At 38.5% G+C, this 19514-nt stretch overlaps 1 protein-coding gene across 1 annotated transcript in view; it reads left to right on the forward strand.

Moving 5' to 3' along the window:
- The first annotated feature begins 3041 nt into the window (after positions 1 to 3041).
- Positions 3042 to 19514, forward strand: part of LOC109046899 (adenylate cyclase type 9) — a 50036-nt gene continuing 33563 nt past the window's right edge. The window contains exon 1 of the mRNA XM_042719590.1: positions 3042 to 6443. Coding sequence (XP_042575524.1) covers positions 4631 to 6443 — 1813 coding nt within the window. The 5' untranslated portion in view covers positions 3042 to 4630. The remainder of the gene's footprint in view (positions 6444 to 19514) is intronic.

Genomic DNA, 19514 nt, shown 5'->3' on the forward strand with positions numbered 1-19514 from the left:
TATATATATATATATATATATATATGTGTGTTCTGTTAAACTAACAGTAAAGCATGGTGCTTGAAATGCCAAGACCATGGGTTTAATTCTGAAGAAATGCATGAACTGATAAAATACACGCTATAGGTTGCTTTGAATAAAAGCATCTATTCCAGAAAATGCAAGAGCTGATAGAAATATTTGTATAACTTGAATGCAATGTAAGTTCCTTGGATAAAAGCACCTACTGAAAGCATAACTGTACATATAAATACACCACAAACTCACTTTCAGCTCAATTCTGATAAGAATCGCACACTTCACACCTTCACAGCATTTCCTGATGGATAAAATAAAGTGTCATATCCCACACAAATATTTCATTTCCCTCTGAAATACGTCACATAACTGAAGTGAATTGGGTTGCTGATGTCTTTCATGTTGCTTCTAATGAACAGATTGTAATCAAGGAAATTTCCTCATTGCGTTCCTGTATCTGTTATTCAGTGTTTAACGCATTGAATAGAAGATGTAACAGCTCATTTTGCTGCACTGCTAGAGTAACAAATGTGCAATATGACTGTCGCATTCAATAGCAGAATGAAGCCAGTGTCCTGTCGCCAAACAATATTAATCTTAATGAGTTAATAATGGCATGAGTCTGCGCGCCTGTTTGAGGACACAGCCCACTGATCACATATTTCAAAACAGACTGTGCTATATTCCCCCCAGAGCAAGGGAAGCCCCACAACATCAGGGCCGCCTCTGAAAGCTTGTGAAGTCACACTCACACATTCACACGTTTCAGACGGCAGGCTGAAGTTTGCCTTGCGCTCAGATGTGATTGGAGAACTGGTCTGGAAGCTGCATTGCAGCAGCTCTGGGTCGTCGTGACTCCAACTCAAAGGGAGGTGTGCGAGTGAACTGTAATGGGGGACTGTGTAACATGTTCAAAGGGAATGGGGTTTCTCAAGGCTGTGTCTCCGGATTTCAGTCTTTGTGAGTGTTTTAGTAAACTGAAATGTGTGAGTAGAAAAACATGTGTTATTGAATGAATATCACAAATAGATGTCTTGGTTCAATTTCACCCCATAATCAAAAGAAAAGAAAAGAAATAACCCCCCCACAAATTATGTTTTGCTAAATTTATGTCAATTTTTTTATGCACTGTGACATCATTTTTATGGCAATTAATCACATGTATTTCTCAATGTCATTTCTGATATGCATTTGTATGCAATGTATAGGTTTGTTTAAATCAATGAATTAAAGGCAGATCTCTCTCTCTTGCTCTCTCTCTCTCTCTCTCTCTCTCTCTATACATATATATATATTTGTTGCATTACAGTTATAATAAGATTTTTAAAACCACTTTTAAAAACTTTTTTTATGGCAATCAAGCATACCCAGCCCCTCCAAGCTCCCCACCCCCCAAACACACACACAAATCCTCCTTACTGTAATGCATTTAGATGTTTTTAACCATAATTCTCAATAGATTTTTGCAGTGCACATTTTTTTTTACATCTTTTTTCAATGAAATTATATCTGTGATGTATAGCATTACAGTTTTCTTTAGTTTATTATTATTATTATTATTATTATTATTATTAGCAATGTATTTAATTGCATGAAAATAATGACGTTGAATAATTCTATGTTCCTTTATTTTCCTCAAGGACAATATCCCCGTTGACTTTGGGATGAAATATAACCTGGAGATGTTCTTGAGAGGTTTGTATTAGAATGGATTCTATGATACTCTTCACTTTTCCAAAAACACTCCTTTTTCCCAGAAACAACATAATCTACTCTAAGAACAAGCAGTGTACTTCTGTAAGAAACCTGTCACCTTTCTGTGTCATGACCCAGCAGCTCAGGCCCGGCCTGCTCTACAGACACACACAGCTGCAGTTCTCCAGGGAATTCCTTTGAACAGTCTTCTGAAGCTTTTTAAGTATCTTAGCCTTTCGCCGGCTTCCAAAACAACATAATCACTTTGATTCAGCCACAGTTACTGCTGAGCAGCACGAGCATAACACTGCAGCCAAGCAAAGAGACTCTATTAATTAAAACATGCGGATTAAAGATTTATGGTTTATTTTGGGAATAATTTCATAAACTGGGATCAACATTTAATTACAAAATTGGTGGATTTGGTGAGTATTACGGAAAACATTGTGGAAAATGTTTCATAAACCCTTTGGCAGAGCTGACCTGGAAACCAAAGACTTCCAGCAACCAAACAATGATTATTTAATTACAATATGATTGATATGTGACCCTGGAGCACAAAACCAGTCATAAGTCACATGGGTAAATTTTGTAACAATAGCAAACAATACACAGTATGGGTTAAAATTATTGATTTTTCTTTTATTCCAAAAATTATTAGGATATTAACTAAAGCTCATGTTTCATGAAGATATTTTGTAAATTTCCTACCATAAAAATCAAAACTTAATTTTTGCTTAGTAATATGCATGGCTAAGAACTTCATTTGGACAACTTTAAAGGCGATTTTCTCATTATTTTGATTTTTTGCACCCTCAGACTCCCGATTTTCAAATAGTTGTATCTCAGCCAAATATTATCCTATCCTAACAAACCTTACATCAATGGAAAGCTTTCAGGCAATGTATAAATCTCAAAAAAAAAAGAAAAGAAAAAAAAAGACCCTTATGACTGGTTTTGTGGTGCAGGGTCACATATATTGATAGGAATTATGGTAGAAATGATTTAAAATTGTTCTCAATCTAACCAACCAACCAACCAACCAACCAACCAACCAAAAAATCTAAAAATCTATCTATAAAAAACAACGAAAAAGAACCAGACAGACGGACAGATAGGAAAGAAAATGTGATTCTATCTAGTGGTGTCAACGCTAAATTGGTCTAGTTGATTTCATATTGCTCTCAGTATGACAGCTGTGTCTCCCCCTGCATTACACGTCATTGATTAGACCCCCCACCCCCTTACCCCCTCAGTCCCCTCCACATCCAACCCCTTTTGACAGCTCTTGGTGACGCGCGTCAGCCTTGGGGACGCGCTCCGACGCGAACACTGCGGTTTGAGAAGAGCCCACCTTCTTATGAATGCGTGCGTGCTCGCCACCCTTCTGTTGTTCTCTCTCCGGAGCGTGCACGCACGCGTTTATCCCCACCTCTCAATGTATTTCCAGCATCTGCTGGACTTGTACAGACACCGCGTCGGATTGCGAATACAGATGGAGATCTCACTGATGTCTGATGGCCACCGGCGCACCCGAGCTGCGCGAAAGCACACAAGTCAACTATGATACACTGGCATGTGTCACGAGTGCCAATTAGCTGTGCGCTGATGGGAAGCATAGAGGAACCGGCTGAGAAAGAGATTTGGTTGGACATCACAGGAAAAGCTGACCGTGGAAATGAGTCCTGAAGAGAAACCAAAGAGCCACTTCACCACTGTGAGTCTATGGAGAGAGAAGTGCAGACTTTCTGTCTTCTCTACGAGGAAAGGAAACTTAAATGACTTCTGACCATCAAAGTGATTTCATTCTTCATTTCAAGCAGTTTTACAACGTGCATTGATAGAAATGGCTTAAACTGGTTTCAAACAGCCAAACCTGAATTAAGATCACAGTGTTTTAAGTCTATGGGAATATACTGGACATACAGTCTGTGCATCTTGAATGATAAGTTAATTCATATGCGCAGTCTTCATGATTTTTATCCCGTTACGCACGTTTAATTCGCAATAGAAGCGCCTGAAAGATTCGGAGCGGGAACTCAGGAAAGGTCGGTGCTCCAGTCAGTAGAAGATTTACGCGCACAGGCCGTTTAAGAAAGAGGACTGGCTGAATTCTACGTATTTTTTAACAACAGTAACGCTGTTGTGGCTTTTATGTCCGTCTGACAGGACGCGGAGTCAAAAGAGGGCGGAAGGTTTACTTTTAAGAAACCGTGTTGAGTTATTTTTCTCAAGTATCTTAAATATTATAGAAACAGATCATGTTTTTCAACTTGGACATTTTTTTTTTTTTTTTGACAAAAATGTAAAAAGTGCTGGACTTTTTAAATGTTTAGCTGATCAAGAGTTTTTGGACTTTATTATGCATGACTGTGTCGGATATGAGGAATGCCATAACTTACATCGAGCATAAATGCTGACAGTCCTCTAAATGGTCTCATAAATACAATTTTCTTCTTGAAAACCAATGTAATGGCTCATTTATGGGGAACATTGTGCACTTGGCATCAGAATGGAGTTAAGAAGTTCCCTAAGGAGTCAAAGCAAACAGTCCTTGACTTGAGTGTTCATTTTTGTGGTGTTATTATGTAACTTTGATTCATCAGTGAGAGAACATTTTTGATTCACTTGTAGTAAGTCGAGATTCCAAGTGCTTTGGATAAACCTCTCCGACCCTTGTGCGTCAAAAAAGACAGAAGAGAAGAAGAATGCGCTATTGAGGTCATGAGGTGAAATAACCAAAACTCTAAATCCTGGAACTGTCTAAATGCATGAGTAAATTTTTCTTCATCTAGTCGGCAGAGCTGTTCGGTGCCATCTCCATTTGTTTCCCCCTTTTGATTCTTTTTCCACCCAAGCACCTTATTTTCATCATTTTTTGCATTTCTCCCAGCTTGCCTCTGATCTAAACGGTATCATGGCATCTCCTCAACATCAACATCTGCTGTTTCACAACAGCGAAGTAAGCTGCGACTCCAGCGGTGATGGTGCCGTGTCTGTGCGGATCAGCGGCGCCAAGCCACACAAACAGCAGCGTGGGAGTCTGGGCGCCAGCGCCATGTGCAGCATCATCGGGGGCTCCAAACATTGCAAGTACAGCATCTCCTCCAGCTGTAGCTCAGGCGAAACTGCCATCCGCAAACCAGTTGTCAAAGGCCTCCGGACTCAAAGGAAGATGCCGCAGCTGTTCGAAAGGTCGGCTGGACATTTCTGGAACCCCAAGTTTGACTCCAACATTCTGGAGGAAGCCTGCCGCGAACGCTGCCTCCCTCAAACGCAACGGCGCTTCCGCTGTGTGTTGTTTTACTTGGCGGCCGCAAGCCTCCTCTGGGGGCTGTTCTTCATCGCTAATGCTAATCGATGTGAACGGACTGCCTTCTTATTGCCCACGGCTGCCTTCCTACTCCTCTGCTCTGTCCTGTTTGTCTTCACGTTCACCCGGTTCTACGCCCACTGCTACAATCAAGCCTCGCTGTTGCTCATCGTGGTGACATTTGCCCTCACTCTTGCACCTCAGATCCAGACCTCAGGCTTTAGTGACTTTAATGTTCCTCCTTTGAACGATGAAGAAGACGCAGGTGTCTTCAGTGGCGCTGAGGATAAAAACCTGACGGTTGAAGCCACCCGCAGTGGAGGTCCAGTCGCTCCTTGTTTGTCCCCAGTTGGCACCTTCTCTCTAGGCATGGAGGTGCTTTCGTTGCTCTACAGTTTCCTCCACGTCCGTTTGTACGCTTCGCTCCTGCTCGGCTTGCTCTACTCAGTGCTTTTTGAGACTCTTGGCTGGATACATTTGATTCAAGGCAATGGCTGGAGGAACTCCACCGAGGAACATTTGGAAACGCTCTACTGGCTGATTCCAGGAAGGGCCATTTTGCATCTCTGCGCCCATGTCATTGGCATCCACCTTTTTATTATGTCCGAAGTGCGTTCACGCAGCACGTTCCTCAAGGTCGGCCAAGCCATCATGCATGGGAAAGACTTGGAGGTGGAAAAGGCCCTGAAGGAGCGGATGATCCACTCGGTGATGCCTCGTAGGGTGGCTGATGAGCTCATGAAGCAGAGCGATGACGACAATGACAACTCGGTTAAGCGCTACTCAACGGGAGCGGTCATTGCAGGCGCCTCCAGCCCAAAGAGCACCAAACGCAAGAAGACGTCGATTCCTCGGGGCCAGATCATCTTTCGGCCGTTCAACATGAAACGCATGGAGCCGGTCAGCATCCTGTTCGCTGACATTGTGGGATTCACCAAGATGAGTGCCAATAAGTCGGCGCATGCCCTAGTGGGACTCCTCAACGACTTATTCGGACGCTTCGATCGCCTGTGTGAGCTCACGTGTTGCGAGAAGATCAGCACGCTGGGAGATTGTTACTATTGTGTGGCTGGTTGTCCCGAACCAAGAGAGGACCACGCCTACTGCTGTGTAGAGATGGGGCTTGGGATGATCCAGGCCATTGAGCAGTTCTGTCAAGAAAAGAAAGAGATGGTGAACATGCGTGTTGGCATCCACACGGGCACCGTGCTTTGTGGGATCCTCGGCATGAAGCGCTTTAAGTTCGACGTCTGGTCCAATGATGTCAACTTAGCCAATCTTATGGAGCAGTTGGGTGTTGCCGGGAAGGTGCACCTGTCGGAGGCCACGGACAAGTTTTTGGATGACCGGTACTTGCGAGAAGATGGGCGAGTTACAGAAAGGATTGGACCAAGTGTGGTTGCAGATCAGCTTAAAGGTAAGATGTGCATTTCTAGTGACTAACACAGTGTACACTTGTTTAGCGTTGTGCTTAATCTTTGTTGCGAGGACTGAGTGAGACACTTTTGGCTTTTGGCTCATGTAGCTGTTAAAAGTTTCTTGCTGCACTGAAACTTTATTCTTCAGCCTGCGTATTGTCAGTGTCCTCAGTGTTCATTTGTCGAAGTGTTTTGTTGAATCTTTGCCCCTGTGGTTTCTGTGACATATTCTGTTAACGGAGCAGGTCTTTTAGGAAGTAACATGCTGTCTAACCTTTTCCGCTGCCTTCAGAAAGGGACTATTAGGGATTTGTAGAGTCAGTTTTTCCTCGAAAAAGGCCTGTCATTTTCTACGTATGATTGCGTTTTCCATTCAGCGGTGAAAAAAAGCAAAATTAGAGTTTGAAAATGGCAAATTAGCAAAAATCCAGTCATGTTAGCATGCAATGCTAATGTTTGCAAACACTTGTGCATATCTATCCTTTCATTTATAGGGATAGTACACCCCAAAAATGAAAATTTCATTTACTAAACCTCTTGTAGTTTCATATGTATGACTTACCTCTATGGAACACAAAAAGAGATTAAAAAAGTCAGCGTTCATTTATATATTTTCCACAGGTGCGATTAAGTCATACCGGTATGGAACAACATAAGGGTGTAAGTAAATGCACTGTTATATAATATTAATTATTTATATTTGTTTTAGTTTAAGCTTTAGTTTTTTTTAATGTGCATTTTTTATATCACAGCAAAATCCCCAGAGTTAAATCAACTCTGCTCAGAGTACATATTGTCCCAATCTACATTTTGTCTTGCAAAAGGGTTGTAATTTTACTAAGAAAAAATAGCATTTGCAAATTGGCAACCTTTTTTGCATGCTAATAAGGGTAGCATGCAAGCTGTATTTGTACATTTGTTTTATTCAGCATATTTTGAATTTCAAACTAACCTCTCCTTTCGCTTAATGGCTGGTCACCTCACTTACTTAAAATATTGGATTTTCAAAGCACTTGACATTTGTATAAATGTCGCCGAAGGCTGGCATTTTTATGTAATTAACTTATGCAAATGGTTCCTTCATTTTGTTAATTGTACTTGAGCTCAAGCAAAAGCCAATAATTGGGCATTGAGTGATACATTCATCATCCTAGCCGTACGGAATATGAATGTCCCAATGTGTTATTAATCCATTCAGGTCATAATTATGGGTATAGATCCTCTTCATTTAATGAGGAATGCCATACTGTAACTAATATCAAATGGAATTCTCATTTTGACAGTACTGACAATGGGTCGAATGACTTGACCTCTTATAAGATTAGCAAAGTGGCATATTCAGGTTTTTAAGGAGCCGAAACTGACCCATGCATTTCCACAGGACTTTTTTCATCTTTATCCGCCATGCTAAAATCTAAGTGCTGAAGGATCCCAAACACCTGTTTGTGAGAGTATAAAGTCACTTGGTGAAACCGAAATCGCTATGCCAGAACAAATCTCAGTGCTGTCACAGCATCATCTCGCCGTGGCAGCGCAGGTGTCTCTGTAGGTCCTGCGGGTCAACTGGGATTGATGGCGCGGCTGTCGCCCTTGAGAGACTCTGGTGTGAGTTGCCAGCAGTCCCTCTCAATCAGAGAGGATTTGAGTCTCTTGAGGAACTCTGCTTCATTTTTTTTTACTCTGTCATTCCCTCAGCCTTCATTTAAAAGGGTAAAATGACCTTCTTAAAATGTTCCCATGGTGCTCGTTTCTGAATATCTGTCAGCTCCTCTCTCAATTTCTTTCCTTCACTCTCTGTTTTTGTGTGCCACTCAGTACTGTAGTCTTTCCAGTAGATAGTTTTGCTACAGCTTCATGACTCAGAATGGTACAGCAAGGTTTAGTGTATCATTGCATAACAACCTTTCTTTTTCTAACACCACTGAACTCTCTGTTGAATTCACTGCATCTCATTTCGCTCGGTTTAACACACACTGTACCCGAGGCCTGAAGCTTTAATATATGACTTCCTTTCATTAATCATCAACAAAATGATTAAAGTGCCGACATTCTTTCCTTCATATCTTGTATTCAGTTGATTGCCCCTCTTCAGGCATTTATGTTTTTTCTTTTTTTCCTCCTGTTCACTGGCTGAAAGCTTAATTTTCCCACTCCGGAGTGATGTATTCAGTCCAGCGCTCAGGATTTATCTTTCCCTCATGGATTTGCAGGCCCGTTGAATGAGCTCTCCGTCAAGAGAGACTTCAACTCCAGAACGGCAAAAAATCTTCCAGCTGCTCGCAGTAGCTACGTAAATCACAGAAGGAAAGTAGCGAGCTTGTGTGGAAACTTGGCAGACCTGGGGATAGAGACTGCCCGGGTCTCGAGTAAATCACACCGACCTGGACGCTAATCACAAAACGGCAGTCTCTCTTCAGACGCCGATGTTCTTTTGAATTGGACACGTGTTTAAATGAAAGCGTTGGCTGTGCTGACTCTCGCTGCAAGGTCTTTCAGTTTGCTGGTGAAATCAAGCTGCGCAAACCAACAAAAACAGCACACCTGGGTCCTTCCTACTGTGCAGTACATTTTCATGTGAAACCAAACCATGAAACCAAGAGCCCATCGAATCTAAATTGGTGTTTTTGCAGCTTTTAATCCTTGTGTGTTTGCTTTGAAGGCTTCTCTATATTAGTGTACTGCTAAAAGAGTTATTTCATTTATATGCACATGGTACAGTTCTTCTAATTTTGTGAAAATTATCACACTTTATACTATTTTGGATAAAATGCAATACCAATGTTAAAAATGGAAAGCAGTAGTTCATTTTCATTTATTAAAATATTATATATGTATTATGTAAACATTTTTATTGTATTTAAAGTGTCCTACTTATGGGAAAATGGATCAGATGTTTAAATAAAATTGTATTTTTTTCAGTAAAATTTTTAATAAAATATTAAATTAGAATAAAACATTACATTTTAAATTACCTTTTCAAAATCTACCTATTTAATTTTCTTTTATCACAATATTCAATTAACTTATTATAAAGACCAATTTTTTTCAATTAACAAAAAAAACTTCCATATAAACAATTAATAAATTTTAATATAAATCTAAACCTTTTTGTTTTGTTTTGTATTGAAGAGATACCGAGCTGTTACTGCACAACAGGAACAACCCACTTGTTTTGTTTTGTATTGAAGAGATACCGAGCTGTTACTGCACAACAGGAACAACCCACCACCAATTGTCAACGCTAATGCTAGGAAAACAGGTCTGAAGTAAATAAAGAGGGAATGATAAACGTGTATGTCTACAGTCGCCTCCAGTGCACTAGTCAAGAAAAACAATATCCTGACCTCACACGCTCTTGTATTGCGTGCATGCGGTGAATAAGTCACTGTCGTTTCCACAATGTCGTCTGGTCCACTTCCAATAAACCACAGTCTGCTTTATAAATAGCAAAAATAAGAATAGTCATAACCGCTGGCCTGGATAAACAAGACCAGCCGATGCATCACCCAAGGGAGGACGAGGCCTGACCGTTTGGCTGCTTTTTGGAAAACAAGTTCATTTCTTGTGGCTCCATGATGAGAGATTAAAGCGTTTAATAAAATAACCTCTTGGCGCAAGAGCTCTTGAGCGTCATGGTAGTGTGTATCTTTGTGCCTTCCACATCCCGTTCCCTCCGGCGCTTCCGACTTCCCGTGTGTGTGTGTGTGTGCCGGCCCCTGTTGTGTGGAGTGCTCCTTTGAGTGGAAATGGTGGCTATTTTTGGCTGTTTCTCTGGAAAGTACCTGACTGTGCCCTGGTCCTCCTGTGGTTTCAGAGAACTATGCCACCTCCTTTAACGTTATCCAAATACTCGTTTTGTCAGGCATTTCAGTTCCCACTGAAGAAAGAATATGGGTCATATTTTTGTGGCCCACAATATTTCATGTGAACTCAGTTTAGGAGATGCAGCCTGTTGTACCACCAAGCAGGTAGCTAGCTTAGCGTGACAGTAGCTTGGTTATTTTCAAAGTTGATTTTACATTAACAAGCTGCTTTTTCCAATAATTAGCATTACTACAAAAACTTTCGCATGAAAGTCTTATTCATTTTAGTGAATTGGCTCATTTTATATGGATTGTTTTTGTCAATAAATGATTCATTAATCAAATGAAAGGTTCCTGTGACATTTACTGATTGATTGACTGTAGTTTAACTAGAAATATTAGGAGCAGCTTGTTGAGAGAAAGTGTGGCCGTGAAATAGTTAAATGTTTTATATTTGTATATTTGCTAGTATTATTAGTTGCATTGTTTAAATTGATCTGTTTACTGTTGACTGCTGTAATGCAATCACGGTGTGGTTGTGAAATGGTTAAATGTTGTTGTTCTTCGCTAAGTGTTTAGCGTTCAGCTATGTATAAATGACTACATTTGCTAGTTTTCTTTGCTAGTTTATCAGTGTGGTTGCGAAATAGTTAGCCTAAATGTTGTTCTTCGTTATGCTTCCTCTGCTAAGTGTTTACCATTCAGCTAAGTAAATGGTGGTTTTCGCCGGTTTTATTAGTTGTATTTTGTGTAAATTGATCTATTTTTGTTGTTGCTTTAAAGCCATCACTTCAATTTAGCTACTTTTTGTTTTACAAATTGTAATTTTTATACAATTTCATTAATATTTTTTAATCAAAATAGTTTCACAGTAGTTAAGCTAATTCAAATGATGAGCAGCTCGTTTAGAGTTAGTGCGGTTACGAAATACTTCAGTGATGTTGCTCTTTGTTACGTTTTTTGCATTTAGCTAAGTAAATAATGGTGTTTGTTTATTTTTTGTTAGTTTATCAGTGTGGTTGCGAAATAGTAAAATGTTGTTCTTTGCTAAGTTTTTAGCGTTCAGTTATGTTAATAATGGCATAAAAGTCTTCGCTTGTTTTATTAGTTCTATTTATATTTGTTTTGTTGTCTGTCTAATGCCATCACCTCAATTTAGCTACTTTTCGTTAGTAGTTTGTAGTTTGTGGAATAGCATTGACTATAGTTTAATTATAAATTATTAGAGAATAAGCTTGTTAAGAGGCAGTGTAGTTGCAAAAAAGTTAAACTGTGTTGTTCTTATGTATATCATGCAGGATACCACACACTCCAACATAATTTCATACATATCCAGCACAATAGTCCAGCACAAACCTTTTTTTTTTAAACAGACCTGAAGGACATAATTCCTGGAGAATACTGTTTATCTGATCACTTTAATGCTATAACCTTAATTGAGTTCATTTTTGTAAGGAGTTTGTAGTGCAGCTTACTATTTTTAAGGTAGCTTGACAGTAGCTTTAAATTATAGCCTAATTATACTACTGAGTATATTACATTTTAATTATACATCTTTAAATTATAAATAGTTTAAGATACAGTTTCAAGTTAGCATCCCCAGGACTGGTCAAGTATTAGTCGATGTGCCTTGTACGTGTGAATATGAAAGTTGCAGACTGTTAATTGAATATCGATCAATATATCGTCTGTGAATTTCCATAAACATTTCTGTGTGCGTTGTACGGCTTTGCTTTGTTTTTGTAACTGACATGAGGTTGATCTCTTATCAAATCATCCAAAAGAGCAACATTGCAACCACTTGGTTTGTGCTCCCTAAGGATTGTTTTTCAATTAAGCATGAGAGAGATTGTAGAAGAGCCTCGAAAATGATTGTCTGTAGTTAATTTAAACTATATTTTCAGCAAAAACCACCGCCATGATGCTTGAATGTTGCTATAACATTGCTATGGCATTCAGATTGATTTTTAGTGTAGCTGCTGTGTTTTGGGTCATTTGTTTCTTGCTTCTGTGGTTCAAATCTATCTTGAGATAGTATTGATTCTAGCCTGTCCCATAACCTGAAATCCAGTTATTTTTCCTCTCTCAGTGCATGTATTTTCTGATCCCTTGTTCTGGTTGTACAATCAGTTATGTTGGCATAAAATAATTGGCCATTTGTTTCACCTAAACCTCTGCAGATGTTCGATTCAATGGCGTTAAAATGAAAACCCATGATTAATCACCTACATTCTTCTCTGTTCATCTGCAAATGACTCATTTTCCATTCATTTCACTTTCATCTCGTTCATCCGATGGCAGCCGTTGTGCCGTGCGTGTGTTACTGTAGAACAACCTTCGATGTGAGGACTGACAATGTGGCGCCGTGACCTTCACAAGGAGGACTGAAGGCAAGCAGGCAGTCCAGCGGGAGAGTGAAGGAGCCCTAAAATGTGTACATTTGATGGACGCCAGAGGACGGTCTCCATATAAAATGAACCTCTCTGCGTTATTTCTCTCGGGGATTTTGGAGAAATTTGCATTAATGCACAGAAGTGCAGTCATAAATTCAGAAAATTCAGTTCTCCAAACTGCATGCTCTCAAGAGAGCGTAGGTTGTGAATTGATCGACTTAGATTTGTTTGTTTATATCTCGGTGTGCAGCAGCCTTTTATCATGAAGTGGAGATTTTGACATTGTTTTAACCTTGATGGGGTGGTAGTGGGTGTTAGTGGTTAAGGACTCTTGACTGGTGATTTGATGGTTGCTGGTTCAATCTTAGCAAATTGTGCGTTAGCACTGGTTATAGATTGATATATTGTTCTACCTAATGTTCGGTCATTTCGAGATTATTTTTACACTTGATTAATTGTATATCACCTCATAAAGTGGATGTCAAAATCTATTGATACACACGTTTATTGAAATGTGCTACATAATGGGAACTAAAAGTCTTAGAAATGCTTTAGTTCTTTACATTGGAAATGAAGTTATGCTGTTGGGTTGTAAAAAAAATCTTATCTCTTATGCTCACCAAGGCTGCATTTATTTGATTTGACCAAAAGTAATATTGTGAAATGTTATTATATTTTAAATTAATGGCTTTCTGTTTGAATATATTTTAAAATATCATTTATTGCTGTAAAGCAAAGCTGAATGTTCAGCATCGTTACTCCAGTCTTCACATGATCCTTCAGAAATCATTCTAATATTGCTCAAGAAACATTTTTTTTTTTTTACCATAATCTGTGTTAAAAACAGAATCAAAATCAGAATGTTTTGATTAATTAACTAAAATTAAAATTTGAACAGAAAGTATAAAAATAAAAACTTTAGCATGAATGAACAAGAAGTCAAAATTTGTCTGGTTGCCAAAGGTCGTTTAACCCCTGCTGCTAGCTGGAACTACACAGTCTGTTGCTAAAAAGTGTCTTTCTTTATTGATAAAATGATCAGCTAGATTTCCCCAGGTATTCTTGACGACTGGTGAAACAGAACGAGGGCGGTTTAATGTCAAGGAGCGAGTCGACTGTGAAGACAAGGTAACTTAAGTTCTTTCGGCAGCTGTGATGACAGCTAATGAGACAGCTAAGAGTAAATACATCCTGCTGTGACACTGATTCCCAGCATGCCGAGGCAGCTGCTGCTCTTTGATGTGTGATTGTACGGCGTCTGAAGGTGACAGGAGAAGCACACTAGCGCCGTATTCGCGGCGACGCTGCAGGGACCGCTGACCGTCTGCACTGGTCTGACCTACTGACTCCAAGTATGTTCTCATAAAGCCATTAATAGAATGTGAAAAATTAAAAGTGGCAGTGTTGTTTCTCATTCTGACGTAGCCTCTTTCCTCTTGTCCCTGCGGTGTCTGCACTAGCAAAGCCAATGTTCTGCTGCCGTGAATGAGATCTTATCTGTCACTTAGTGGAGGTTTCTTTTTTTCCCTTGAATGACCTGTGATTGAGTGTCTTGCTCAAGGGCACCATGATTATACTTCATGATTCAGTCAAACCAGGGTTCAAACAAGGCGAGGTTAGGAGTTGAGCCTATTTTGAGCATTAAAGGGTTAGATCTGTTGTTAAAATTCACTGTTTATTTACTCAACCTCAGGCAATCAAAATTAATACCGTGACTCCTGACGATATATATTGAGGTCTTATGAAGCGAAATTATCAGTCTGTGCAAGAAACTAAACATTATCTACAACATTATTAACTGTAATCCAGCGCCTCAGGCAAACAGTCTAGTGATATCTGGTTCAAGAACGAATCATTCTTTTGAATCATTCTAGTGAACTGTATGAACCAGTTTACCAAATCGGACTGAACTGTCTAAAACAGTTACTCAAGTTACTCAATCAAGTTAACTTTCGGATGTGTCTGAGAGTCACTCTGACTCAAAATGAGCACATGAACCAGTGATATGTGCATGCAAGAATCAATCACTTGAAAAAAGGGGTGAAATTAAAATATTTAAGGTAAAAAGATTAGCTGAAAAGTTTGATTTCATTTTATATGCTTTAAACATGGAAAACATCCAAGTTTCACATCGTAATTGGATACTTTAATGATATAATTAACTGTGTATATGATTTGTCATTGCACGATTGTGTCAACAAACAGTTGAATTGAACCATTTCTTTAAATAAAACTGTCTGAAAGAGTCAGTTCATGGCACGTGCATTTTTGAATTACCAAGGACCACAGTTTCAGCTAAAAATTCTTTTGAAGAAAAAGTTATCTATCAACAGAGCCGTTGTGTTTTGTTCATGTTTGGAAGGCTACTTCTCAAAACTTGCTCTTGGAGGGTTGCCATGTCCACTGGTTTTAAGCATTGCTTATTAAGCATTTTTGGGCTTGTCGTTTGGGGTCGGCTCATATAGCAATCCATTGTATGGAGTTAATAAAGTAAGGAGGTCACTAAATTTTGGTATGTGGCTTATTTCCAAGATAACATGATTGGATTTAAGTTTATTATGGGCTTTTTCTTGTTTGGTGTTTTTTTTTTTATTTTTATAGCAAGATCTGGCAACACTAATGAATCAAAAATGTTCCTCATTAACACATACAACTCTGATATGTCATTATTAACAACTAGTTGTTCAGTTTGATTCATTACACACTGCGTAGAGTATTTATAAATTATTTTTGTTCTGGATTTGATTTGATTGTAGCATGCGTTTGTCACTGTCGTAAATGACTGAATTGAGTTTCCCTTACCATTAGTATACTTCAAGTTTATTTTATTAAGTATACTTAAGTAAAGTTCAAGTTATTTAGACTTTTTTGTAAGTATGAAGTCAAGTATACTTTATGTCATTTTAAGTATATTTTCTGAGAAGTACTATAAAAGTAAACTTGACTGAATTGAGTTTGTACAGAACAGGATTAAGCACTAAGAGGCGAACTGATTTGAATGCACTTATTAGAATCAACTAAAAAACATCAATTAAGCACTAAGAGGCGAACTGATTTGAATGCACTTTTTAGGCTCATTGAAAATACATGCCTCAACCTCAGTTTTTGCAAAACCCCAAAAATGTGCCTATACATAAAATTTGTGAGACCGTTTATGTATAGCAATTAACTGTGGTGTTTGTGTATGAGAAATGGGTTCGAGTTGGCTTATGTTGTGTCCTAATTCCCTCCGCATCATTTCCTATTATCTTTCATCAGTAGATGCTAAAACAAATGAGCAAGAATCCAAAACTTAATTATGTACTGTAGCCAAGAGTGAAGCTTTGTTCATAATTAGTTGTCGTTGTGTGTTTAATGACTGTGGGAGTTGCTCTGCTATGTGGGATTTCCGTCAACTATGTGGACTGAGCTGAGAGTGTGTCATTTCCACAGCTCAGCATAAAAGTACACCAAAAAAATCTTGAGTCAGCACAACCCTGTCTTTATTGCTTATGCCTGGTACCTCATATTTACTGTCCAGAGAGATGCAATATTAGCCGGCCAACCTGTTCTCCAGTTCTGCACCCTAATCAGACGTCATGTCTGAGAGTCTGCAGCACCGGTGAACTTGAAGGGTCGAGGGGAGGTAGTGAGCAGGTGCAGTGTTTTGAAAAGCATTTGTCTTAGACGATCAGAAGTCACCTATAGGTGATGGGATGCGATTAGAGCCACCTGGAGCCTGGCAGAAACGAGCCTTCGCTGCCATATAAACAACTGTCTATCACTGCAGATCATTTTGATTTTGATACCGGTCCACCGTCCGCTGGGCTCAGGTGTGTGTGGCAGCTGTCATATACCCACGGGTCAGACCGGCTGCCTGGTAATGCAATTATGATGGGAGTTTGTCAAGGTGATGTGCTTTCTTTCTTAAAAATGCTAATATTTACCTTTCCTCATGATGTTTTGCTGAAAATAATGAGACAAGTATATGATTTTATTATTTGTGCTTGACATTTTAAACGTCAGTGCATGATTTGTCCTGCGCTGCTGGTGCTGCAGACATTAATGAACCCAAATGAAGTAGAAAATATACTTTCTTAGCAGTGAAACCTTAATTTTTGCTTGGCAGGCAGAAAAAAAAGAAAAGTTTTTTAAATATTTAAAATTAAATTAAAAATTAAATGATATTAAAATATTATTTAGAAATAAATAAAAATAAATAAAACAAAAATATTATTACTTTATTAATCAGTTTCACCTGGTGTTATGAATAAAATCAATTTAATTTAATTCATTTAATTATTTAATTTTATTGCACATTATGTAATATTTTTATGCTCACCAAGATTGATCAAAAGTACAGTAAAAACAGTGATATTGTGAAATATTATTTCAATTTCAAATAACTTTTTTCTATTTGAATATATTTTAAAAAAAAAAATTTTCTTCCAATTTTCAGCATCATTACTCCAGTCTTCAGTGTCCTGATCCTTCAGAAATCATTCTAATATGCTGACTTGCTGCTCAAGAAACATTTATTATTATTATTATTAATTATTAAAATTAAAAATAAATTTGAACTGCTTGATACTTTTGTTGAAACTGGGATTTTTTTTTTCGTTGATGAATAGAAAGTTCAGGGAACATAATAAATGTAACATAAATAGCATACATTACTTTCATTTTTCATCAGTTTATTGGGTCTTTGCTAAATAAAAGTATTGATGTTTTTTCAAAACATTTTTACTGACCCTGAACTTTCGAGCTATATTTAATTTATTACTAAATAATTGTATTTTTTACTAAAATGTCAAAATTCAACATGGATCAGTGCTGGAGAGAAATTCTGTCCATGTCGGTTGTTCACGTCTCTGTAAATATCATACATGAAGTCTAGGGCTTCATTCTGCTTAAGTAGGTGCATTGGATTCATTATCCCGCAGTCCTGACGGTGACAGATTCTGGTGTTTTGAGAGATGACAGCATCTCACTGTAATGAATGGAGTAAATCACTGCAAAGCCATTACAGTGGCGCGCCGGCTCTGGCCTCTGGGAAGCCCACGTGTTTGACCCCGCTTACCGTCATTTATTTCCACTGTCCTTCGGCTCAGGCCTCGCTGAAGAGACTGATATCTGGCCCTTCATCTCTGTAGAAGGAATTGAGGTGGGTGTTGCTGCTCGGATCTGAGCGGATGATGGATTTGCTGTGAAATGCGTTGGACTGTAGGTTATGCTGAGGTTATGTTGTTTGTGGGCTATGTGTATGCTGGATACTAGTGGAGCAGATTTTGCATTGAAAACCTTGCCCAAGCATGCTGTTTGCATTCAGAGCTGATGCGTTTAAGACTGTTTGATTCTGTTATAAGCTTTATATATTCCATACAAATATTTAGGTCAATATGATTTTTTGAAAAGAAATTAATCGTTTTGAATTCAGAGATCATCCATCCATCCATCCATCCATCCAAATATATTTTTGTTAAAAATGATGTTGAAAAAGTAAGATATTAAGGATATCTAGGATTTTTCTATTGCTGATTCTTCTCTAAGCTATCAGACATCCAGCAGGAGCTCTATATGTCCTAGTGTTTTTTCTCAAGCTCTTTGTTTTTTCAGAATTGGTCGGAAGTCTAAATGTCAATGTCAGCTGTACACACGACTGCTTTTCCCCACATCAGTCCTGTGGGGGATCCACAAAGCAACCATGCATTGATTCCTTGGGGGAACGTGTCTGCCATGGCTGTTGACTGGTTGGTTTTATCTGAAGCGTCTGAGGGAACGTGGGTGTGTTAAATACAGTCAGCTTTCTGTTAAGAGTTACTTAGCGCTTCTCATCAACACTCTCATCCCATATTGATCCTTCCCAGATTCAGCATGCGTGCACACACATGCTCATCCTGCTCTTCAGCGGCTCCGCGCTGCTGCTAATACCTCGTTAGCACGCTCTGTGGGGAGGTCGCGTGATAGATGGCGGTGTGAATGAAAAATGAGATGCTATGAAGGGAAAGCGGTCCTTCTAAAACAAGCATGAAGGCGCACAGATGTGTGGGACTCATTATAGAAACACCTGCAGAAAACTGCACACGGAATAAACATGAAACAAAAGTGACATTTGTAACAGATACTTGACACTTCAGGTGAAATGTGTCATTTTTGGATGGGAAAGTACTTTGACTCTGTGGCACTTTTTAGCATTTTAATATATATTCATTATGAATCAGACATGTCAGAAAGAGACAGTTCTTGGTTTAATGAGTCAGTGAGCTGTTGACTATAGAATTAATTAGAATATTCAGTCCAATTTTTGAACAAATTGTTCAGTCTAATTCATGTATGAATCATTTTGTTAATCGGTTTGCACCAGTAATTGAAAAGGTTTGTGAAATGATGAATTAATCATTTTGTGAACTACTTCAACCAAGGAATTGACAAATTAATTCTAATTCATTAATAAATAATTTTGTGAACCAGTTAACTGAACAGGTCCAATCCATAAACAAATTGTTTACCAGTAATTCTAATTCGAAAGTGAGCCATTTTGTGAACTAGTTCAGTCGATAATTTGAAATGGTACTATCCACAAACATGTTAACCAGTTCAAACAATTAGTTAAAAGTTCTAAATCATAAAGTTCATTCAAATTTGTGAATGAATCAGTTGGTGCACCAGTTCAGCTGATTTGAAAAGGTCTAGTTCATCAAAAATACAGTACATGAATGAATCATTCTGTGAACCAGAATAACTGATTAATTGAATAGGTCTGATTCATAAACAAATTTGTTGAAGGAATTAAGCATTTTGTGAATTGGTTCAAGTTCAACCAATTAATCAAAAAGGTCTAAAAAATGTTCGTTGTAATATATGAATGAATCAGTTAGTGAACCAGTTCAACTGA

The sequence above is a fragment of the Cyprinus carpio genome, chromosome B3 (genome assembly GCF_018340385.1).
Source record: "Cyprinus carpio isolate SPL01 chromosome B3, ASM1834038v1, whole genome shotgun sequence".
Taxonomy (NCBI): domain Eukaryota; kingdom Metazoa; phylum Chordata; class Actinopteri; order Cypriniformes; family Cyprinidae; genus Cyprinus; species Cyprinus carpio.